Genomic DNA, 25,880 nt, shown 5'->3' on the forward strand with positions numbered 1-25,880 from the left:
CACCTCAGTGTATCAATTCGAGGGAGCTCAGGAAGAGAACTGTTGCTCATCTGAACACCATTTAGGCGAGTAGAAACACAGGAACTAATTTGAATACGCGTCGTTGATCAAACTGAAAAGCTCAATATTTCGGACTTGTTCGGGGACAATAGTCGTGTGAGTTCCGAACTGCGCGAGCACTGAAGCATTTCCGTCGTGCCAGAGGTATGTGTCATGGTCTCCAAACGTTATTTTGTCGTTATTCTTTTTTTTTTAACTTGGGAGAACTGATCGTTTACAAGCAGCTTATGTGATGACAATCTCAATTACTACCGGCACAGTCCACACCAGCGCTAATTTGCAAAGTAATTGGTGAGAGTGTAGAAGTGGAACGCATTAGACCAATAATTTTTTTTTTTTGGAATAGCTTCTATAATGTTTTTTTGTTAAAAAAAGAAAAGTTCTTTTTATACCAACATTTTCCGCGATTTTCATAAATTTTGAGCTTTTCTCGTGAGTCACGCACAGTCTGAAACTGATGCAGAGTAAGCGTTATCCTGCTATGCATTTTGCAGAGCACTTTAACATTGGCCTAATATTTAGAGTGTCATTTTTGCACACTTTCAGCCGTGAGCGCCAGGCTGCACTGACAGCGTTCTGCAGGTACAGTGAAACCCAACCCTGATTACGTTCCTAAAGAAATTGACGCAGTAAACAAACAAATAACCATGGTATCGAGCAGTTGCACACAGCAATGTTTTAAATATATTTCGCCAACAGAGAGAGAGAGGGGGGCCGACGCCGGGCCTAGTGATGTCAGACAACGGCCGCGCCGACAAAGGCGAGGCTCGGACATCCCCGAAATCAGCCCTGCAGTACATTCCCGATGCCACAGAAGCCACCGCGTCGACATCGACCCCCGCGGTGCGGGCACACTCTCTGCGCCGGTCGCATTCCCGCATGTCCCGCCGGCGTCCCCGCCGCAGGGACATAGGCCGTGCCGCCACCGCCTCTTCGGCGCAACGCACGCCTGCGGGCTCCTCGATGCCACGTGACGAGACCCAACGGAAGCGAGCCTCGAAGGCCCCCTCCGTCGCGGATGCACCCCCGAAACGTCTGTCGGGCGAACAGTCGATCCCTGCCAAGGAACGGACGGCACTCGTTCGCAGTCCTGCGGAGCCGACTACCGGATGCGTACAGCTCGACTCTCCCGCACCGACCAACCGTACGTGCAGCTCGGATACCGCTTCGTTGTCTCCGTACCCTGTGAAGATTCTGTACCAGGCAAATGAGGCGCCTGGCGCAGCATCGCCATCATCACCTCCTGAAGAGCAGGCCGCGGCAGCAGCAACACAAAGCGCGCAGCAAGACTGCCAAGGTAAGGCAAAACGCAAAACGTTATGACAGGACGTTGCCGGAAACGATGAGCAACGCGTGTGACTAAAACCCAACAACGCAACGCTCGGCTAAGCGGCGGGCTTCTTCATGAAGGGAAAAAAGATCGCACCACAGAGGAATATTCTGGCTATAAGTTTTGTTTTTTAGCGCGTTTTAGTCGCATACTGTCAGGCTAGGTGCGATTCGTTATAAGTCCACATCATTGCGATGATGCCAGACGAAAAAAATATCTTTGTGACGATTACGTTTACTTCCTAATGCGTAATTTGAACGCAGCTCATCAGCTGTTGCAGCTTTTCGATTTGAGGCAAAGAATTCGAGCACGACATGTACTATATACAATTACAAGCAACTTTTTTATTTTTCACACATATTCCATGCCAACTATATAGTTCCACTTCTGCGAGTGACAGATACTCGGCCTTGCCTGTAAACCACTTAACTGGCTCTAAGTTTCGATAGAGGTGAAATGAAGAGGCGTCAGGGTGCAGTGTGATGTCCGTGCACGTTAAAGATATCCAGGAGGAAGGTGGCAGAGAAAGTGGAAAGAGAGAAAGAGGAGCCTTAGTGGAGGGCCGCGGAGTAATTTCGAACAGCTGGGGATCTTTAACGTGCACTGAGATCGCACGGCCCACGGACGCCTCTCCGTTTCGTCTCCATCAAAACGCAGCCCCCGACGGTCGGGAAGCCCCGCCGGGGTGGTGCAGTGGTAAGACGCCCGACTACTGTGCCGGAGTACCCGGGTTTGATCCCGACCTCGGCGGCTGCGTTTCGATGCAGGCGAACCGGAGGCGTCCGTGTGCTGTGCGATGTCAGCGCACGTTAAAGATCCCCAGGTGGTCCAAATTACTCCGTAGCTCTCCACTACGGCTCCTCTATCTCTCTATCCACTTTCTCTCCCACCTTTCTCCCTTCCCTTACGGCGCGGTTCAGGTGTCCACAGCTACAAGTGTGACAGATACTGCGCCTTTCCCTTCCTGTGAACCAATCAACCAACCAACCGATGGTCGGGATCGAACCCGGGTACTCCAGCGCTCGCGCCGTAAGCGAAGGAAGAGAAGAAAGTGAAAGCGGGAAGAAAGAAAGGGGTGCCGTAGTGCAGGGCTGCGGAGTAATTTCAACCACCTGGGGATCTCTAGCGTGCGCTGACATGGAAGGGGAGGTGGTGAAGGGTGGCTGTTTCTGGCACTGCGGGGCTGGGACAGTAGGTCAACGCAGCTTGCGGCGGGGGCTAGCCAGCCACCGAATTTTTATCTGTTGTAGGCCGTCATTGCACCCGCCACCGCTTAGGTGGAGGACGACGGCTGTAGTTTCGGCGATCGTCTTTCTCTACCTCTTCTTTTTCTTTCTTCTCTATTTTCTCTTCTGTCCGCACGAGGCAGCGGAAGTGGCTCAGCTACAGAGCCAGTAGCAGACCCGTGCATTTTCTTTTCCTTCTTCCTACAGCCACAACAACAACGAATACAACCAGCATTTCACTAAACGCATCAAAGTTCACCGGCGTTATATAATTCGTTTACAGGAAAGGAAAGGCGCTGTATCTGTCACTCCAAGAATCCCGCTATCACTCTCGCGGTAGACAAAGGAAATTATGAAGAGCGTTTCACGATCCGGGGCGTAGCACTCGGCTGCGGATCCAATAGATGGAGGTTCGATTTCCGGTGGAGTTAAGATTTATTAAGGCGAATGCCTTTAATGGCCCATGCTGTCGTGGACAAAATGTGTCCCGCTTTTGCGGTGTTCTGATTGGCCGAGGCAGGATGACGTCATAAAGGTCTCGACCAATCACAGAGCACCACCCCAGTAAGTGAATACGTGCCTTATATGGCCATATGTCAATCAGGGATCAATTACTAATGAACGAATTAATCACCAATTTGATGACTAATTAAGTGAATCATTGTTTACTAATTAATGATGTATTAATTACTAATTAGAGCCAGTTGCGTAGCAGAATGCAGGACTCAGGCTTTAGCCTTTCACTACTTTAGTCGATAAAGTCTCTCGTATTTTTTTTTATTTTTTTTTAACTCTCGCTCTCGAAAGCGTGACACCTCTGCTGACAACCATCTGTCGACAACGATGAGGCATTAAAAGCTTTCGCCTTAAACGTCGAGCACCGTGTCCGTTCCATAAGAATGATCTTAAGGTTTGCCTCAATGTCAGACCTTCGATTCAGGCCACAGCAAAATAAGTGTCATATTGTTGCGCAAATTATGTTAACTATAAAAGCAATTCACTAGAGCTGTATGGTTGGATAGTTTGTCGAGTGTCCGCACTGGACATTATGTGCCTTAATTGTCGCTAATTAGCTAACTGTGATTAATAATTGAACTTTATGCTACAGCGTCATCACACATCGTTGGCCAGCTTATGTCAAGTATAACTGCTTTTAGCTAACTGTAGGTCCTAAATGAATATGCTTAATTAGTTAATTGTGAATATAATTAAGCTTGCGCTACGTCATCAAGTTATATACTGATATGCAGATCATATGAGGCACGATTACAATGCATAAGTTTCATGTCTTAAATGCCTATAATTAGTTTATTGTGATTAGAAATTGAACTTTATGCTACAACGTCGTCATGTATCGTTGAACATGTCTCTATGGGTAGAATCTGAAACCAAATGCAATACCACGCAAAAACTATGCAAAACCGAGCTACGCTATAGTGTAACTCGATTCAACCTTATAGTTCAACCGCGCTATACTCCCCAGAGCTCTCGAGGGTTTACTCAAGAAAGACTTTGGGACGTCCGAGAGTGTATTATTCATGAGTGCTAGATACCTCAATATACCCTCTCGCTTTCAATCGCAGAGGCCAGCTCTCCGTTAGGGAAGAATGTGATGCCGAAGACGTCAGTGATCGGGACCTCTCCCCAGTCGGTCGAGACCGAGCCCTCGGCCGACAACCAGTCGCCCTTGGTGCACAGCTTCTGGTCAATGTTCAGCAGCAACGAGTACCAGATGTCCTACATGTGAGCCGAAGCACGGTTCTATCGCCAATGATCGGCGCCGCAATGGTTCACAAAGTGCTCGTGTCTTGATGCTCCAAAACTCCGACCACTGAGGCCAGAAATTAAAATCAACATTTCGCATTATATAGGGAGTGTGACCGTTCGCTGCACCACTTGCGCGCTAGCCGTCTCACTCAGACCGGTGGACATCTGCGGCAGGCTGCCTGGACGTTGATCTTTTTTGGTTTATGTAGTTTAAAGCCCCAAAGCGAGTCAAGCTAGTTTCTCTTGTGTCAATTCACACTCGAAAAACGTTTACACTGAATAAAAATGACTCAGTCCAATCCCGCATTGATTAAGAACCACAGTGCTGAACTTATTCGTATGTGCGCTTTGTTACTTGCCGGAGGGAAGGAATCAAGAAAAGAGAGGGAGAAGAGGGGAAACAGTGGCGTTGTAGAGGGATTTCATTAAATTTTCGCTATCTATGGTTCCTTAAAACTTGTGAACGGGTGCCGCGCACTCACGGTGACATATCAAACTACGATATATGAGGAGACGGAGAAGCGATTAAGTTAAAGAATATAGGGACAAGATACAGGGGGGACTCTGTTGCTCTAGATCGGCCCTGCTGTCACGACGTGCGTCCGAGAAGGCAGTCCCAAAAATGAATGCCGTACTATACGCGTATCTTTCGTTCCCGGCCATTTCAATCGATGACCTTGGACGGGCTTCATCCACGAGACGCTCAAGGCATGCTTCGTCCCGTAGCCGTCGACTTATAATGTGACCATCATAGGCTTGCAGTCAGAGAAGTTGGCACTAAAGTACTTAACTTCGATATCTATGCAGGAGTTTCGCTGGGTTCACACAATCCTTTGGTAGTTAACAGGCCTTTGAGACACTTAAAGAAGTATAGATACCTAATTTTAGGGTTTGGGTTTTATCCTTTATAGCGATACGCGAGGCGTTACTGCACACGGATCACCACTTGATATCCGCATACGATCGCTGAACAATTTATATTCGAATTTCTTTTCTCACCTGTTTCGGTTTCTCTTCACACAAAGCAGAACGCAAAAAAAAAAAAAAACGACAAAGGACGAGGTGAGGACAGGACGAGTCGTTTTGTCGTTTTCTGCGTTTTGCTTTGTGTGGCGATGAACCAACACACCCAAATATTTTTTCTTCTGTTTCGGTTTCAACAGTGGAGAGGTGAATATGACGACAGTCAATTCTCGGTCACGTGACGGGCGAAAAAAAAAAAAGGCAGCGATATAACCGTTTTACAGCGCTAAAGCGTCAGGGACAAGACTGACAACAAATGAATAGACAGTGACTATATCGCTGTTTTTTTCATTCGCTGCGTGACCTAGACTTGATTGTGACGTCACAACTATCTCTCGGCTGCTGAAACCAAAACTGGCGTGAAAAGAAAATTCAATAAAAAATTATTTAGCGTACGGAGGCGAAAACCGCGAGGTGCTCCGTATGCAGGAATGCCTTACGCACCATAAGAAAACTGACACCCAAATTTAGTTTCTATACTCATTTAAGTTCCATCTTTAAAGGCACCACGCTAAAGTGTTAATGATTCCCCCTTGGGGTCCCCTTCTTGCGGGTCCTGGTTCGGTTAATCACCAGGTAATTTATAGTGTCCTTGTTATTTTATGATTAATCACTAGTGTATTTGCAAGCTGCCACATATTGTGAAGGCCATCTGAGCAAGATGTAAAACCGCTTTAACCAAACCGTGCGAATATGAGTGAGTCGACTAGACGTAGCTTGTCTGACTCGGGATTTAAGGATCCCGTTTTCGATTCCTATCTCACTCTCCCACTCCAAAAGAATAACTATCTCATAACACACTGCCTACATTATGTCAAAAGATTTGGACAACCCTGCAGTGGCCACAGGATTGGAGGAGGTCAGTTTACATCCCCATTCCAAAGAAAGGCAGTGCCAAAGATTGTTCCAACTACTGCACGATCGCGCTTATTTCGCATGCTAGCAAGGTGATGTTAAAAATCCTCCGAGGTAGGCTGCAGCAGTATGTGGATCGGGAGCTTCCGGACGTGCAAGCTGGGTTTCGCAAGGGCAGAGGAACTAGAGACCAAATTGCCAACCTTCGCTGGATCATGGAAAAAGCAAGAGAGTTCCAGAAACCCATTTACTTCTGCTTTATTTATTATGCGAAAGCGTTTGACTGCGTAGATCACAGCAGATTGTGGCAAGCTCTCCAAGAGATGGGAGTTCCAATTCACCTCATCTGTCTCCTCAGGAACCTTTATGAAGGGCAAGAGGCCACAGTCAGAACTGGGCATGGTCTTACTGATTGGTTTCCGATTGAGAAAGTGGTGAGGCAAGGCTGCATACTGTCGCCCTGCCTATTTAACCTATATGCAGAGTGCATCATGAGGAAGGCCGGTCTGGACGAGTCTTCAGCTGGAGTGAAGATTGCTGGAAAACGTATCAACAACCTTAGATATGCGGATGATACCACTTTAATGGCAGAAAGTGAAGTGGAACTCAAGAGACTTCTGATGCGCGTACAAGAAGAGAGTGAGAAGTTTGGGCTTAAACTGAACATTAAAAATACGAAGATCATGGCGTCTTGCCCTATCAAGTCCTGGAGCATCAATGGACAAGAAGTGGAAGCTGTGACAGATTTTCTGTTCTTGGGCGCCAAGATTACCTCGGAAGGAGACTGCAGCCATGAAATTAGGAGACGCCTGCTTCTGGGAAAGAGAGCAATGGTTAGCCTTGACCGCCTAGTAAAGAGCAGAGACATTAGTCTGCCAACCAAGATCCGTATAACCCGTGCTATGGTCTTTCCAGTTGTGATGTATGGATGCGAGAGTTGGACTGTGAAAAAGGCTGACCGCCGAAGAATTGACGCGTTTGAATTGTGGTGCTGGCAAAGACTCATAAGAGTTCCTTGGACTGCCAGAAGATCAAATCAGTCGATATTGTCGACCATAAACCCTGACTGCTCATTGGAGGGTCAAATTCTAAAGTTAAAGCTCAGCTACTTTGGTCATCTGATGAGAAGAGAGGAGTCACTGGAGAAAGATTTGATGTTGGGAAAGGTTGAGGGTCGCCGGAGAAGGGGTAGGCAGCGAACGCGATGGTTAGATGGCATTCTCGAGGCATTGCAGATGAAGCTATGTGATGTTAAGAAGATAGTGAGATACCGGAAAGCGTGGCGTGACATGGTCCATAGGGTCACGAAGAGTCGGACACGACTGAACGCCTGGACTGAACTGAATTGGCACCTCATATCAATTTGTTCATGGCCCGTGCTCTCAGGATGCCTCACAACCCGCCGACCTATGGGGCACAGGTGTTGTCACCTGCCAGGTGCTAAAGACGCGCATGCTCGTCATTTTTTTAAGGCTGCAAGGCTCTAAACAGTAGACCCCGCCGAGGCCACAGGACATTTTTTTTTTCAGACAGGGGTAACACTCGTGTGTTAAAATGAGGCTCTGCAGAAAAGTGCTGATAATCATATTCGACCACCGCCGCGGTGGTACAGTCGTTAAGGCGCTCGACTACTACGCCCACGGCGGCCGCTTTCCGATGGAAGCGTAAAGCAAAGCGTCCGTGTGCTGTGCGATGTCAGTGCACGTTAAAGAACCCCGGGTGCTCGAAATTTCCGGAACCCTCCACTACGGCATCTCTCATAGCCTGAATCGCTTTAGGACGTTAAACCGCACAAACCAAACGAAGTCATATTTTCACCTACTGGGGTTCTCTTGAGCTCACACCGCACAACACACAAGCGTTCTTCACTGAGCTGGCTGAAAGCCGTCTAACCCGAACACTGTACTACCTTGTCCGCAGAGGCAAGCGTAGCGAGTACCTGGTGTGCATGGCGTGCGGTATGTTCGCCGCGGGCCTGATCCTGGCGTCGTTCCTCCTGGCGAAACACCTGAAGGCACAGCCAGACTACGTGCTCGTGCAAGGGCCCTTTGGCGTGGTGCGCGGAATCGCCATCACCGCCGAGGGAGGCCGTCGCGTGCAGGCTTTCTACGGCGTGCCATTCGCGAAGGAGCCCGTTGGCGAGCTGCGCTTCGCCAAGCCGCAGCCATCGGAGCCAGGGGTGACTACTGACTTTCGATCCACATACTTTTACATCCATGTCATCCTGTGAGCTGAAAGAAAATAAAAACTGTGATAATTCCTTACATTGGAACGAATGGACGGAGGTCAGTCGGGATAACGTGTTTCGAAATTCCGTTCATGAACGTTTCTTTAGCAGACGGTTAGCGCAAAATGACGGGGATAAGAGACACACTGAAGTAGAGAGCGCTACGTCCTGTCTTAAGTGTCTCTGTTGTCCCTGTCTTCCGGCGCTAACCTTCCGCGGCAAATCCATGCACCAACTATCCTGCAAGAATGTTCTAGCAAATTTCGTTACGTGGCCCGCGGACGCGCGCGCCAGTGCCAGTGTCCGTGCTCGGGAAAACTGCATCAAAATGCTATCTAGCAACATCGTAAGGGACAGCGACATTGGCACATATATGTTGGTAAAATGGGGCACCGCCACTAGGGTCTCGATCTTAGATAGCTGTTGCCAGATAAAGTTGGGATGCAGTTTTCTCGAGCTCCGCTACCGTCTGAGTGTTGTATATACCACTTTTGCTCACGACAGTACAATATATACACTGTCGATTGCAAGAAAGGCAGCGAGTTTTAAGCCTGACTAAAGCCCCTTAGCCTGACATCATTTCAGCTCCCGCTGTCGGCGAGATTGGGGGGACGTCGAGCCAAAACACAGAGCCAACATCCGGATAACGATTTCCCGTCATCCGGGCATCGAACGAGATTTAATGAGACGAGCTCTCCGCTGTCTAAGCCCTCATATAGGACCGTCATGTGTCCCAGAAAATGTCTGTCCACATCCCTAAAATTTGGCCCTCTGGACACCTGAAACTGGACCTCGTTATGTCCTCTGGACCCCCAAAATTCGACGTCGTTCAAATTTGATCAAAACTGGCGTCCAATCGGACCATGACTAGCCAGTTGAAAATTTAGGTGTGTTAACACCAAAATGTGGCACGCTTACGCATTCTCTCCGCGTAGAAGCAATGAAGCCTGATAAAAGGAGAGGTTTTGCTCACGCATATTTATTCCCTTTTCTGCATTTACAAGGCTGCTGTGAAACGAAGAAAAATGAAGCACAGTGTTAATAGTGGCTGAGTTTTAGAAGCAAAAGTTCGCTAGTGCATCCGCACTTGTGTTAGGAAGCTAACAATGCTAACACAGGGGCCAGTTGGTTTATCGTAATGGGGATTTATGCGCTACTTGCTAGAAGGATCGCTTGCGCTTGTGTCGTGTGTTGACCTTCACCTGTCCCCTGTATAGCAAGTAGCGCATAAATTCCCATTATGGCAGGAAGCGTCATGCAGAAAGCGATCGCTTTGAGCATTATGCGCCATAGCAGAAGCTTGCTCACTCTTGCAGACAACGCCATTATACGACCGCTCAAGACAAGGCCCGTGACAAGGCCCAGAACCCTTTAATGCTTACATGTACTCTCGATTACGAGAGAGGCAGTATTATATTTTTGCGTTTCTTGCCCTTTTGCCACATCACTTTTGCACTTTTTTACTTGGCTGTTTTCTTTCCATGACTTCAGTGACTCACCTACAAGTGACGCTAGAGCGCAGCTTGTGTCTCGCTGCGTCAGCTTTTTTTATGTCAGTTAACCGGATGTATTTTAAGGCATGGTAACCAGTTGAGTTTAGGATACTATCACAAAAAAAAATGACGTGCGTTAATCAATGTTGTGCAATGCGGCTAGAGCGCCAGGCGTCCACAGTGTGTAATAATGCTCTTTCCCTTAAGCTTCCATAATGTGTTCAGTGTACCCGTAGATCTATTCATGGCAAAAACAAAAACAAAATAAAAAAAGGAACCTTAAGAAGACTAGTTTGAAACGCAAGTCGTCTATAAAAGTGCGATCAGTCTTCGCACTTTTATAGACAACTTGTGTTTCAAACTCAAATCACATGGTAATCAACGAACAGCCTACCTTTGTATTCGCGCTCCAGTTGTAGAATTAAGTATGAACTAACCTGTTAAAAAAGCTATTCTGTTCTGAGGGGAATTCACGGTTTCTTCCCTATTTGTTTCCAAGTTCCAGTGTGACTTAGTGGTGAAGCGGCATGCCAGTTGTGTCGTCTTAGTCACCCTGCCGACGAGTTTTCGTACTGTAAACGATGCAACGAACAGGGCGACTAGTCGTGGATCATTCTCAAAGTGAGAACAGACTTCTCTGATTGTCGGAGCCTGTAGACACATCTTCGGCGTGCATTTAGAAAAGAAGCGCGCAGGTGCCTGAAGTCAATGCGAAGCACCAAAATGGCATGCTTTCTTCCCGAGGTTTCGGACGTGAGTCAGATGCGGGAGACTGCGTGTCCTCAACTGCGCCTGGGCACCCACTTGATCACGGACGAGGACTGCCTACGGCTCAACATCTGGATGCCCATGGGCTGCATCACACCGGAAACGATTTTGTGCGGAAACAAGACAGTGCTGGTGTTCCTCACCGGAGACCTCTTCCAGGTAGGAGACGCCGACGATGCCTCTGCGGATGGCAGCCTGCTCGCAGCGTTGGGAGACGTGGCCGTGGTCACCATCGCCTACCGGCTCGGCGCACTCGGTTTTCTCTGCGCCTCCGACGACCCGGTAAAACGCTCCGAAGTGTGGCACGTCGTAACGTTACTTTCACACCAATATAAGATAATCGATATAGAGGTGATTATATCTCAGAGGTAGACGATATCTCCGTTACTCCAATCGTAGCATACGAAAGCATGCAGGCCACTTGTACTGAACAGGACTATGACATCTCACCGTCCTTTTAGAGTCCGCGCACTACAGTGGACATGCCGTTGACGAGTCGGAAGTCCTGGTTAGAAATGAACGTGGTATTCGTAACATGACCGCAGCGAAAAATCCCGGGTGGTGCACAATAACTTTCAACGAGAGTACTTTATTATCTGAGAAAAGTTGGCAAACAACTAGATTTTTGAGGAAAAGAAAAATGTATGTGTTACGAAGTGGAATGCATGGTCCGTGCTAACAGGGCGAAATAGAATATGCTTCTACCTTGAGTCGGAGACTCGGTGCTTGCGAGCCCTCTTCCTCCTGCCCCTGTTGCCGTCCGCGCGCCAGTCTTTTGGCTCCGACCGTCTTGCGTCGGAGACAGAGCCTGACAATTTACGAACGTGACTCACGGCCAAGTGGCGTTGGTGGGTAGTCTTCAAGAAATACGTTTTCATTCTCAGTGTTCGAGAACAAAACGTTGCGGGCTAGTTGGTTCATTGCAAGGGAGAACAGCGCAAGTTACACATGGACAAAAAGGGGAGGACGAGACACACACAGCGCTGTGTGTGTCTCGTCCTCCCCTTTTTGTCCATGTGTAATTTGCGCTGTTCTCCCTTGCAGTGTTCGAGGTAGCGTACGTCGGCACCGCGAGCTCTCCGAACGCTGCTATTCGGATGGGAAAACGGAGACATGCAGCAATGATATACACGTAACGTCACTGTGTTCAACTTTCCTGTTTGGTGCTAGTACAGGTGAATTATCTTCCATTCTTGCTGCCTTTGACCACGCTGTCAAAGTCAGTAAGCTCAAAAGGAAAGTATATAACAGGTGTATCTTACCGGTACTCGCATATACAGCAGAAACGTGGAGGCTATCGAAAAGAGATATCGAAAGTTTCATCTTTAAGCTGAGGACAATGCAGAGAGCTATAAAATTGAAAATATTTAGCTACCTTAAGATGTAGGGACCTGCAAAATGGGTCAGGGAACAAACTCGAGTTAGTGATATTCTAGTCCTAGTCGAAATCAAGAGGAAATGGACATGGGAGGACATGAACTTGTGAAGGGAAGATATATATAATCGATGTTCGCTAAAAGTAACAAAAATACAGGATTGAACTTTGCTTCGCTTAACAGCTTAATGGCGAAAACCTTTCCTCCTCTTCCTATTCTACCTCTTCCGTCCACTGCTTCTCTTCCACCTCTATATTGCGTGTTTGTGTACTTGTTATAATTTCATTTCTTTCTCTTGTTTTGGCTTCTTCGTCAGCGACACCGCCAGGCTTAGAATCCTCTCCCCGACATGCGAGAATGAAAGGGGAAGTTACCCGAAAGGGGAAATTATGTCGACGTCTGAACCTATTACGACGTCTCGCGGTCACATCTCGCGGAATCTCGCAGAATCTCGCGAACACATCTTGCGGAATCCCGTGGACACACCTCGGTGACGCAAGATTTTTACAATGAGCCTAAAAAGGATTTAGTCCTAAAATAGATTTCAAAGGAAGGCAAGCATAGCTGCGGCAAAAAAAAAAATTTGGCGGGCGGATGTAGTGAAAGAGCTTGCAGGGGAAGGGGATGCAGCTAGCATAGGACCGTGCTAATTGGAGGAATATGGGAGAGGCCTTTGCAGTTTGCATAATTCAGTGGATGATGTTTATTATTACCACTGGGCCACCACCAAAGCCCATATCCCGTATCTGCGACCCCGTAGCGTTTGGCTTAACTCGAGCCTGAGCGCCGGATAAAGCGACAGCATTGGAAGCAGCGTTGCTTCATTGCAACCCGACGTGCTCGTTGTCGCTTTTTATTTTTTAACATTTCTAACACGTATAGCGAGCAGGCTGTGGATCCAAAAGGATCTGGCGGTACGCCAGCGCCATTCGCCTATCTGCCAACTGCCAGCTGGCACTTGCAAACTCATCTGTGTCACATGGTCTCACTCTCATGGCGTCTGTAACCCAAGCGATCAATCAGCGATCAGCAAGTAACCTGCTGATGTCGCCTGCCAGAGCACTGCGAACTTGGCCATGTCACGTGGTCTCGTGACGTCACACACCCTGCCAACTAATCAGCTCTCATATCACCTGCCCCCTGCCGAGTGCCAGCAGCTCGGGTCATATCACGAGCTCTTTCGACGTCAAAAACACAACCAACCAATCAGAATTTGGTCATGTCACACGGCCTGTTGATGTCATCATTTCGTGCGAGTCAAAATATTCCGTGACACCGTCATATTTCTACTCATGTGAACACAAATGAAAAACGAGTTAACAGGCGACCCACCTCCATAGGTCTTGACTCCAAAATAAAAACGTTCAGACTTGTCAGCCAGTTAGACTTTCTGTTAACTGACAAGCCTGAAACTTTGTGCTCTCCGCCATGGGGTGCAAAAGCATCTGCCCACAATGAGTAGGCGGTCTCGTGTACAGGACCGGCAAAAATATTACGGAGCACGTGTCTAGTGTTGACAATTTTCTCGTCCCATCTTACGGTCACATGGAGGTTGGGTTCACACGCGAGCGCACCAGCGATATGTGCTAACATACATGAATACAATACTTCCTAATACTACGTTTATCCCCGAGGCGTGCTCCGTATTATTATGGCCGGGACTGTATGGCTTTAGGGCAGACGCAAATGCCCTGCTCAATCAAGTGATCATATAGGCGGCCCATATCTAAACCATATAGTATAAACGTGGCAGTCGGTTGCCTGGGGAACTATATACGGTCTAGAGAACCGATTCACTGGATAGTACGGCATGCTCAGTCCTGCAATCCAGGAGTGCATAAATGGTGTACGTGGGCAGTGTTTCGGGGAAAGGTGAAATACGTTCTGTGTCTGGCTATAATCTGGTAGTAAGAAAATGTCTGTCACTTTTCGACACTTCCATCGGCCAGAACAACCGATGACGTGTGGCGTGGCGTGATCGAGTTTAATATTTGGTGTCATATCTACTCAGGGAGACACTGCAGCACTGTGGAAGGAACAATTCATGCCAAAAGTTTAAAATCCACCCAAGGCGGCCTCGTAGAAGGCGTTGAGTGAAAGCAGAAATTTCCGAGTTTGTGTTCGCGGTAGACTTAGGCATGAGTCGGTGTACGAAAGGCGGTGGCCTGCAATCGAATATGCAGTGACGAGGCTACCTCGCTTATTCTCTAAAGTCCTGTCTCCAGGGATATTCCAAAAAACGATATGCGGCGCACTCATCTGTCAGTAAACCTTCAACAAATGCCCTCCTTACGGTCGCAGGACGCCGGCAACATGGGCCTGTACGACCAACTGGAAGCCATGGCCTGGGTTCGCAAGTACATCGCCTACTTCGGCGGGAATGAGTCCGAGATCACAGTAGCCGGCCACGGGTCTGGTGCTGCATCATTGGGCTATCACATGCTCAACCCTTACTCCGGCTGGGCGCACTTCATCGATAGGTTCATCGTAATGAGCAACAGCCCCTACAACAGGTGCCCCTTCCACTCTTATCCATTCCACTCGCCCCGAGGAGAAATGATCTTCTTCTTTTGGCTCGTTGAAAGACTTTTTCGTATCAACGCAACACCACGCGCCCTGTGAGGCACGCCATTGAGGACGGTTCAGGAATTCCGGGGATGCATGCGCCTAAATCTTCTCATAGATGCAGAAATGCGAAAGCATTTCTGTTACTGCCGCCGATTATGATGCTATAAGTTCGTTCCCTTAAGATTTTGCCATTTATAACGCGTTTTCCACCTCATATGATACATTTATTGTTTTGTTAAACCTCATTTTCGTGATATTCCCGCTATGGGAAATGCTCACGACAGTCAGAGCGTTGAGTAGAAGCGTGCGCTCGAGCGTGACCGTGCGTCACAGACTCCCACGCACGGTTGCCCATTACAGCAGTAATGCGGGAAACGGGTGAGGGGCAATTCAATCAGAGCACTACAATAATGAATCACCATATTTTTCTTTATAATGATGATTCTGATAGTAGCGTTGCGACCAATCCGCGTCGCACGCCTGCTCTTTCCCTCTTCTGTTTCCTCCTCATGTTTTACTACGACACTGGAAACGACGATGACGTCGCGCAGCCCTGAGACATCTTTTCGGGTACTTTAGGTTCGGTAAGCGTAGTAAGTTTCTGTATACACGTCATACGTACACGTCATCGCATTGCAGAGTCCCTCAAGTGGTCGCAACATCTAGTAAATTAAAACATACCATACCGGATTGAATACTTTTTTTTTTTCTCGAAATTGCTAGCTGATACCAGAGATGTACTAAGAGCCTGTTGTGGTTGTTTTTCCACGGTGCACTAGACTAAGCGTTCGAGCAGCACGCCGCCATATTAAAGCAACCAATAACATGCCGGTATATCGTGCGCACGCTATGCTTTGTAGCCTATGTACGCCTGCTGTACGCGGTTAGGTAAGAAATGTTTTTAGCACGACATTTGCCTCCCCCCCCCCCCCCCCCCCCCCCCCGCCCTTTGCCTCCGGCCACTGCGTACGCAAGCTCACTTATACGGTAAACTGAAAATGTCTATTAACAGTGCTCCCTGACAGAAACAAACATCCCATCCCAATTTCCGCACAGGTACTATTGGAAATTGCGGTTATACATTCTTATAAGAGTGCAAACATGATGAGTTTGCTATTAGAACAATTTCAGTTTGAGAAAAGTACGAGCGCATCTCTGTCTCTGCCGTTTTGTACTACCATCTTCGCTGTCTAAAACTGCTTCTCGTATGCCAAGCCTGTTCCTACAACAACACTCCTTGTATAGTGTTCGAGCACTGTCACAAACCCCCGCCTTTACGGTCAACAGAGGCGCGGGATCCCCTTTACGGTTACCCGTCTTCTTCTATGAGGTTTGAGAACACATTTAAAACTACTGCTTCCCGCCCATACATGAGCCCAGTGCGCGCAGAGCGCGGCGGTCTGCACAACTTGTTCTCTGGAAATATTTTGGATGCGAAAGCACCAAATTTCCTGGTCCCTGCATACGATATAGGAGAGGTACATTTTCGGATTCTACGCAAAGACCATATATCAGGGTCCCTGCGTGTGCACGCATCTATAGGGAAGGTACGCCTTCAGAGTGAACGCAAAGGCCCTCTAAAATAGCAAGGTCTCTGGCTATACGCGCATCTATAGGGGAAGTACTCTTCGGAGCCAATGCAAAGTCCCCAAAAAATCAAGGTCTCTGTGTGCGAACCTATCTATAGGGGAGTTACGCTTTCGGAGTCAACGCAAAGTCCCTAAAATACCAGAGTCCCTGCGTGTGGAGTCAACGCAAAGGCTTGCTGGATAGTCGTGTTTTTCCGCCGCTTCCGACTTTCACTGCCATGCTCGCCTTTAGCGCAGCCGGTGGGTTAGTTATCACTTATTGTGCTAATTTATTTGTGTTAGAAATCCCAAATCACATTAACACTAAAGTGATGTCGGCTCTCTTCTGATCCGCGGTGTGTGTTATCTCACTAAACGCGAGCTGCCGCGCAAATAAAACAAAACTTGAACTAGGCTTTTTTATGTGAACGCCATGCGATGTGTTTGGACACGCGGTGCGCGCAGTGGCATGCACGGGCCGTCTATAAGCCGTGTGGCAGCTCTTTTACGGATGTCTAGAAAATACATTCATCGGTATAGCATTGATTACATTGCGGTAAAAAAAAAACAACGAAAACATAATTACAGACGCATTAAACTCGCCAAATGCAGGTGCAACTGACTGCAGCACATATGCGTAGCGTAAGAGCCAGACTATATACGCCGGCAGTCAATGAGAATGCAGCTTATTTCTCAGAATCGTTTATTCCTGCAGTGGAGTCAGTGTTGCCGCAGCATGAACACATTTAGAAATTATGTTAGTGTGTACAATGACTGCTATGAAACAAGCAAGCCCTGGGAGACAATTGTAGCCGGAATTACATAGCGGACGATTATCCCGTGATCATTTGCGTTTCTCCGGAAGCGCACCTCAACCCTTTAACACAAATTTCCTCGTCATTATTCCGTCAGTGTCGACTCGAGGACTAGGTGAAAGTGATTTTCACGCTTTGTCTGTGAGTGACTAAAGTAACAGAAGCCTAACCTTGTACAGCAGAGAAGCTCTTAGAATGAATATCTCTGGTAACAAGCGGACACAACACAGAGCACAAGCTGCGTCCTCTCGTGCCAAAATCGCCTCAGCTTAGTATGTACGCGCCGCAACTCTATATCCCAACAACGTATAAGGAGAATTAAGGCGTTGACATAGTATATGTGTTATGTCGCGCTTGGTTTTATCTACATCAAAGCTAGAACCGCAGAGCTCGTCTTCGCAGGCAAATTGACAGCAGGGAAGAGGCTACGAACAAGACGGCTTCTCTGTCCAAGAAGCTAAGCTGCGGCGATCCGGCGGACGACCGCCATCTCGCACTGAACTGCCTGCGAAACGTGGACGTGACCTTGCTGCTCAAAGCGTCGTCACCGGCGGGCGATCACCCCACCAGCCTTTTCTTCCCGATGCACGACAGTGAGCTGCTACCGGCCAGGCCGAGCCCTCGCTCGCACCTCATCTCCATCAAGGAGAAAAAGGTGCTCATCGGCTACGCGGCCTCGGCTGGCGCCTACCAGGCAGCGCTCCTCGAACGCACGCAGTCCAGATACGTATTAGAAGTACGTGAGTGCACATCATATGGACACCGAAAGGAATATGTATTTGAGAGAAGTGATATAAAGCGCACACAATGTTTATATACGCTATGAAATATTTTGGTGTCACTGCAAGTTGACTCCCGTGCACATTATGCTTCCGCGGCCGCGTCTTCCTGATTTATTAATGCGACAGCTTTAAAGGAGACGTTACGCCGATAATCCAGCGTCGGCGTCGGTGCCAGAGCCGTGAACGAAGAATCACGGGCATGGCACTGGCAAGTGGTAGCTGGCAGCCGGCATGACCGGGCAAGCATTCTTCGATGGTTTGTTCGACGTAACGAGACCACAGAAAGTTGGGAGGAGCTGCAAACTCGTGTTGCTCATTGGGGGTGGAAAGGTGGAGTAAGAATCAATCTTCCATTGTTCTTGAATTCCGAGTCATGCGCGCTACTTTCAGGCGACAGTGTTCTGCAACTTTATCGCAGGCGTTTTAAGTGATTCTCCCACCTCCACCGGTGACTCATTTGCACTGGAAAATAGACCTTTGTATTTGGCCTTCCTGGACATGAACGACAACGTAAACAGAGAACTCCTGTGGAACATATTAAAAGAAGAAGGTATCGGTTATGAGATAACAGAGTTCCTACAGACAATATACCGGGATAACAAAGTAGAAATTACATGGGAAGGGATAAGAAGTACGGAAGCTGTCAAGGTATGCAAAGGATTAAAACAAAGTTGTCCTCTATTACCGCTGATGTTCATGCTTTATATGATAAACCTGGAACGTAGGATACAAGAAAGTAACCTAGGTTTTAACCTGTCATATAGATTAGGTGTAAAGGCGGTAGAGCAGCACCTCCCCGGTTTGATGTATGCAGACAATATTGTGCTGCTAGCTGAGAGTGAAGAAGAATTGCAACTAAAGTATTGCGGAGACGAAGGGGACGCTCTAGGCTTCAGTTTTAGCGCAGTTAAGTCGGGTCTGATGATTTTCAACGGCTCAACTGATCAGGGTCTTAAAATATAAGACCGTGACATACCCAGAGAAGCAGAATATAAATATCTCGGGGTATGGGTAAACGAAGGATTGGCATAGATAGGAAAGCATGAGCAATCACTTGAGGCCAAAGGGCGAAGAAATGCCGGGATAATGAAGCATAAGGCATTGTGGGGATACAACAGGTAAGAGGTTTTGAGAGGTATTTGGAAAACAATTGTGGTGCCCGGGCTTACTTTCGGAAATGCGGTTTTGTGCCTAATATCAGAGGTACAGTCGACATTAGAAATAAATCAGAGAGCCGTCGGACGATTAGCACTAGGTGCCCACGGCAAAACCACAAATGAGGCGGTACAAGGAGATATGGGCTGGGCATTTTTCGAAGTACGGGAAGCTCAGAGTAAAATATGAGGAACGCCTGAGGAAATTTGATAGTAACAGATTGGCAGCTAAAGTATTTAAATACTTATACCTAAAAAGCGTTGACTCCCAATGGAGGAAAAGAACTAGGAAACTAACCAGTAAGTATGCTGGTCACAAGGACGAAGAAATAAAGAGCGTTAAGCAACAGGTGAAAAACACAGAAGGTAAAAGTTAAATAAATTCGATGGAAAAGAAACAGAGTGTGGAATTATACCGAAAGTGGAAAAGGCAGATCAGGAAGGAAGCTTTCTTTGATAACTCAAGAGACAGTGCCCTACTTTTTGAAGCTAGATCAGGGTGCCTTAGAACACGCAGCTACAAAAAGAAATTTAACAATGAAGATGACGCATGTGCTGTATGTGGTAACTCCAGTGAGACAATTGACCATATTATATTCGAATGTAATGGTATCCATCCGAAAGTCGATGCAGACGCAGTCACTCTTCCTGAAGCTCTGGGGTTTAGAGATACCAGTAGCCCAGCTAGCAAAAGACGACTGGAAGATTGCTGGCTTAAAAGCAGAAAAGTAACATAATGTTAGTAATGTAGAAACAAAAATTCAGTAAATAGAATGATGGTATAGATAATCAATCTAAAACAATAATTAACATATAGGGAGAGAAATGAGCATGAGCAACTGATACCAACAGTCGGCGAGGCCAACAGTCGGCGAGGCCAAGGAAAGCGTTGGGGATGGAATTTTGTCTTTTTTTTTTAACGATTACTTGGATAATCACAGAGATTAGTAATGTAATCTGTTTAGGGGAAATATAATTAAACACAAAGTAGAAGAAAAAACAACATGCCGATGGTGGGAACCGAACCCACGACCTCCGAATAATGCTACCGGTGCTCTTCCAACAGAGCTACATCGGCCGCTGTCCCCCCTGCTACTTTCTTGGGTATTTATGTTGTCTGTATACGAACCTTGAGAGTGTTCACCAGCGCCACCCTCAGCCAAGGCAACGGACGTGGGACGTCCTTTGTTACCGCCAGCGTCACGTAGAACGTGATCAAGAGCGAGGGCGAAAGCTGTGCTAGAACCCTCTTACGCTACCTATGGCTTCAAGACTGCCAGAGCCGAGACCCCCGTAAGCTACAAGCAGATCAATTAAGGGGAAATGAGGGTGCTCGTTATAATACATGAAGGAAAGAAGCCAACAGTCGGCGATGCCAAGGAAAGCGTTGGGGATGGAATTTTGTCTTTTTTTTTTAAACGATTACTTGGATAATCACAGAGATTAGTAATGTAATCTGTTTAGGGGAAATATAATTAAACACAAAGTAGAAGAAAAAACAACATGCCGATGGTGGGAACCGAACCCACGACCTCCGAATAACGCGTCCGGTGCTCTTCCAACTGAGCTACATCGGCCGCTGTCCCCCCTGCTACTTTCTTGGGTATTTATGTTGTCTGTATACGAACCTTGAGAGTGTTCACCAGCGCCACCCTCAGCCAAGGCAACGGACGTGGGACGTCCTTTGTTACCGCCAGCGTCACGTAGAACGTGATCAAGAGCGAGGGCGAAAGCTGTGCTAGAACCCTCTTACGCTACCTATGGCTTCAAGACTGCCAGAGCCGAGACCCCCGTAAGCTACAAGCAGATCAATTAAGGGGAAATGAGGGTGCTCGTTATAATACATGAAGGAAAGAAGCCAACAGTCGGCGAGGCCAAGGAAAGCGTTGGGGATGGAATTTTGTCTTTTTTTTTTTAACGATTACTTGGATACTCACAGAGATTAGTAATGTAATCTGTTTAGGGGAAATATAATTAAACACAAAGTAGAAGAAAAAACAACATGCCGATGGTGGGAACCGAACCCACGACCTCCGAATAACGCGTCCGGTGCTCTTATATCATATATATATATATATATATATATATATATATATATATATATATATATATATATATATATATATATATATATATATATATATATATATATATATATCTATATATATATATATAGTCTGTCTATCCATCCACCCGTTAAAAATCATTTAATAAATCCATCTATGCATTCATTTATTAATCAATCAATCAAAATCCACCCACTGAGCCAGCCATCAACCCCTTTCCTTCCGTGCGTCTGTCGATCCACTCGTTCAAACAGGCGCTCAACTACCCAATACACGCACTAAAAAAATCATACTTCCTACACTACACTTAAACACCACCCGCCATGCCACGCCAAACGCACGGCATTTTTCGGCAGCGGAATGCCTGAGAACAATTAACTGGGTAATTCGAAGGCCCATAACTGATACGTGCTTGAGATGCTTCCTGTGTGGCATACGTGCTGTACAGTGTAGTACTACTTTTTTGGTGAGGTATGTCGAAATATCACAAGTCAGTGCAGTCAACGCCTTTACGACAACTCTACGCCTGCAGCCTGGTTGGTGAGAAAGCTGGCCGTTGACAATGTCTCACATGTGCTGCCCCGTGATGTTCCCCAGCCTATGGGGCAAAGGATTTTTTGTGCTAATTTTTGACGCGAATAGTTTGTACGCGTATACTCATATGACATACGTAGAGTCTCGTCCACCGCAGACTTCTGTGGAGGAGTACGCTCTGGACAAGTTGCGATGGCTGGGTGTACCCGACGCCGAGCAAGTAGTGGCCGTGTACGAAGACCCGACGTCCGCGATGGACCAGGCGTGGCTGCGGCGTGTCTTCGGCGGGGTGCTCAACGCCTGCCCCGTGCGTTACTTCGCCGAGCACTTGGCCCACCAAGGGAGCAACGCCGTTTACTTTTACGTCATGGACAGCACGCTCTCCTACGAGCAGCACGACCTGAGCGGAAGTGAGGTAACGCACGCAGCTTGCGCGAACGCAAGAATGCGTGGTCTACTCGAGAAACAAGCAAATGCAACAATTAGAGTCATTGCAATACCTGAAATCATCGGCAACATTGAAAGTCTTTGAGGAAATGTGCATTGAAATCATTTCCAGCTTTCTTGGACGTACCCTCGAGGGGGCGATTGAGGGCAGTGGCCTATGAAACTTTATCCTCGACAAGCTCCGAATGAATCGTTAGACACATTTTTTTGTAGCTCGACAAAATCATTGATTGGTGGCTTCTATATATCAGCTTTCGCAACCACTTGGTGTCGTCAATGGTCATAGCATGCGTAATCCTAGCGGAAAAAGTATTTTAGATGTACTGTATTTCCCAGGTGGTGCTCCACGTCAGCTTCGAGTACGGGATCTATGCGCGTCTTTATTAAAGTGGTGCATTTATTAAAGTGGCTCCCTTCCTTAGGCTGCCGGAAGATTCCATGATGCATACCAGCGCCGTAGGCGGGAAGGAAGCGTGGGCGTAGTCTACCACGAGAGCAATTACACTTGGAAATATAGGGATGACTTTATTTTCTTGCTGCTGTATCTTCCACTACTTAAAAGTGGCTAATGCCCCAAGAAAATGTTCAAAGTAGCAAGAAAGTAGCTGCGGAGCCAAACTGAAATTTTCAGTGCTAGACAGGGTCGTAAAGTAACCAATTTTGCGCATGATAGCCATAAACAACATTTATGATCACCATGTAGAAATTCTGGCTTGGCTAGCCAACAGAAAGAACCACCCTAATCTCCTCCCCCCCCCCCCCCCCCCTTTCATTTTTCTACGACTGATGTTCACAACAGTGTGGTGCGTACTGTATGAAATTTCTCCATGACGCTCTTTTGGTACCTTCACACAACTATCCTTGCAATCAGGAGTTAAGAAGTGGGTCCTGATTTACATGGCCTTTACCCAACTATCCTTGAAATAGGGAGTTAAAAAGTAGGTCTAGATGTACATGGTCAAGCTAACTGAGACTTGTGAGCACGTTTTCCCCCCGTTTGCCTTCGCTTATCGTTTGCATCTACGGTTCCTTTTTCTGCATTTGTGGATCCTAGTTCCCGTATCACGCACTTCGCTGCTCAATTATTCGCTCATCCTTTAATCGGTGCCTTTCTTATACCACACATATCCATTAGAATACAGTACACCCCGCCGGGGTGGCGCAGTAGTTACGGCGCTCGACTACTGTGCCCAAGGACGCGGGATATCGAATCCGGGCCTCGGCGGCCGCTTTTCGGTGGAGGCGAAAAGCAAGGCGCCATTGTGCTGTGCGTTGTCAGTGCACGTTAAAGAACCCCAGGTGGTCGAAATTTCCGGAGTTCTCCACTACGGCGTCTCTCATAGCCTGATTCGCTTTGGGACGTTAAACCGAACAAACCTCAACCCCAAACCAGAGAATACAGTACCTGCATGGTCTATGTAGGATTAGCGTGTATCATTCTGGATACAAAGGTCGTGGGTCCGACTCCCATCTGACTGGAGCTGAGTTAGCAGCTCCTACCGACTCGGCATGGCATTGTGTCTTGTGACGTCACACAACCCACCGACTAAACACCGTTCGCCTTTCGATCGTGCCAGCTACCGCCTGCCAGTGGCGCCACCAGGACACGCAAAGGCTTCTTCGCTAGTGACCCACATATATATATATATATATATATGTGTGTGTGTGTGTGTGTGTGTGTGTGTGTGTGTGTGTGTGTGTGTGTGTGTGTGTGTGTGTGTGTGTGTGTGTGTGTGTGTGTGTGTGTGTGTGTGTGTGTGTGTGTGTGTGTGTGTGTGTGTGTGTGTGTGTGTGTGTGTGTGTGTGTGTGTGTGTGTGTGCGTGCGTGTGTGTGTGTGTGTGTGTGTGTGTGGGGGGGGGGGGGGGGATTTTCTTTTTTTCTATTTTTTTTTCTTTTTTGCCTAGCAGCTGACGCATACCGAGGACCTGCAGTTCCTCTTCGGACTTCCTTTTCGAAACAGGTCCGCGTCGGAGGAGGACGCAGCCTACAGCCGCAGTCTTATTGCAATATGGACGAAATTCGCCAAGACTGGGTAAGTATGCGTGCGCCGCCGTTGTACTAAAGCGGCATCGGCCGAAGTTGCCTCGCTCATTCGATCAATGCTGCTATAGGCTAGTGCGTGCTGTGTCTTGGGGCCCCCCTGTTTCTCACCAGTTCGTGGCCGATAGGAACGCTGTCGGCAGCCGCCACTACCGAAAATGACCAAAATGTCACCGGTAATGAAGCAAAACGAAGTGTTTTGATATCGGTATCGTTAATAATAATTGTTTGCCAACGAACGCGAAGAAGGAGAAGGTGCGATAAATTTGGAATAAATAAATTTAAATCTTGACGTGCTAGCGCAGAACGTTCAAATAGGAAATGACCGCTTTATAAATTGTATACGCAGAAAATGCATTCAGTGAGTACCACACTAAAGCTCCTGCAGCGTGTCGACGCCCCATGGTTAGGACTCCCCAAGGGTCCACTCACCTTCCATAGATTGGGGGACATCAAGCATGACCTATAGAAACAAATCTATAGTGAGCAGCATATTTTTATCAAAGGCTGCACACAGAGCTCCTTCGTATCGACTTCCGCACATTTTTCTTGCCGTACTGCGTGCTGGCTTATTTTGTGGAAATGTCCAAATGTCATGGTTTAACATTTACTCCCTTTTAGTCATGCTGAGCTGTTCTCGTTGTGGTCCTTGTTCGTCGACAGGCGTCTGCCCACAGTCCAGGGACAGCACTGGCCAGCGTTCGACCCCCGCGACACAACCACGGTGGCGCTCAGCAGGACGGAGCCCCTCGTGCTGACAGACATGTGGAAGAGCGAGTGTGACGCGCTGCGAAATTACCTTATGTAGATGCGGCACTGGACAGTTCTAAGTCAACGCACCGTTGACCACTAGAGCGGAAAGTAATTCACGGACTCCTGCAGCGCAACAAGCTCTATTCGGCCATAACATGACCTCAACTACCAGGAAATCATCGATAGACGTCCGTAGCACGCTCACGTTGAACTAGACGATGAACGAGCACAGGCTTCAAGTTACCAGTAATTGTGCAGTTCGCAAGCAAACCGTAAAGAAGGGCACTGAAAGCTCCGCCTGTGAATGGACATTCGGCGTGGAACGAGCAAGAAGTGCCGCTTCCGGTTTGTGACCATCTGTTTGTGTGCATTTAAAAGGACTGGATAAATCTATATAGCTGACAATTTTTATTCGGTATCCGTGACCGTATTAATGGCTGTGTCAACTGTAGAGGCACCAATGCTGATTTGATAGTAATCGGAGATAAAATAGTGATTAGTCGTTATTTAGACGACATATAAAGACAAAGAATGCATTAAAAACGTTTTTATTTTTCTGTCTACAAATCTTTCGTCTCTTCTCGCGCTATGGATAACAAAACCGCCATCAATTTGCCCTGCTTTGAGCTTTAGTCAGACATAAGTTGGCAATACTATACCCATCTGGAGGATAACCAAATAATTAAATGTGGGGGAGAGAGAAAAAGTAAACCGCTTGTTGCATATGGGGAAAAAACACGTACGCATATGTGTTGTCTGTATACAGCAGATGTAAGATTCCTGAACAAACAAAAGCAGTGCGTCCAGTGATCCTTCTATTGGACAGGTTGCATAGCCAGACTACTGTTTCGAGGGACCCTTTGCCCTAAGCGTCGGGGATGCAACCTGGAACAGCAATCCGGAAGCGGCCAGTGGGCGCCGTTATAAGTCTGTGCGGGAAGTGGACCAAGCTTAATTATGCAGAATATGTGGTCACGTCGCGCGCGCCTCGTGGGTTCGAAGGATTCAGGCGCTGCACCAGCAAGCT

At 47.5% G+C, this 25,880-nt stretch overlaps 2 protein-coding genes across 2 annotated transcripts in view; one reads left to right on the top strand and one right to left on the bottom strand.

Moving 5' to 3' along the window:
* Positions 1-25,880, bottom strand: part of Grp170 (hypoxia up-regulated Grp170 co-chaperone protein) — a 534,702-nt gene that overhangs the window by 272,421 nt on the left and 236,401 nt on the right. The window lies entirely within an intron of this gene.
* LOC146185398 (acetylcholinesterase-1-like) lies at positions 793-25,016 on the top strand. The gene is made up of 9 exons (XM_084607811.1): positions 793-1,357; positions 4,200-4,359; positions 8,182-8,479; positions 10,744-11,031; positions 14,427-14,638; positions 17,479-17,816; positions 21,753-22,027; positions 23,965-24,092; positions 24,764-25,016. Exons 1-9 carry the CDS (start codon positions 793-795, stop codon positions 24,906-24,908), a joined length of 2,409 nt encoding a protein of 802 aa, XP_084463937.1. The 3' UTR covers positions 24,909-25,016.

This window comes from Amblyomma maculatum, chromosome 6 (assembly GCF_055883805.1).
Source record: "Amblyomma maculatum isolate TAMU_Amacu chromosome 6, ASM5588380v1, whole genome shotgun sequence".
In the NCBI taxonomy this organism is placed as follows: Eukaryota; Metazoa; Arthropoda; class Arachnida; order Ixodida; family Ixodidae; genus Amblyomma; species Amblyomma maculatum.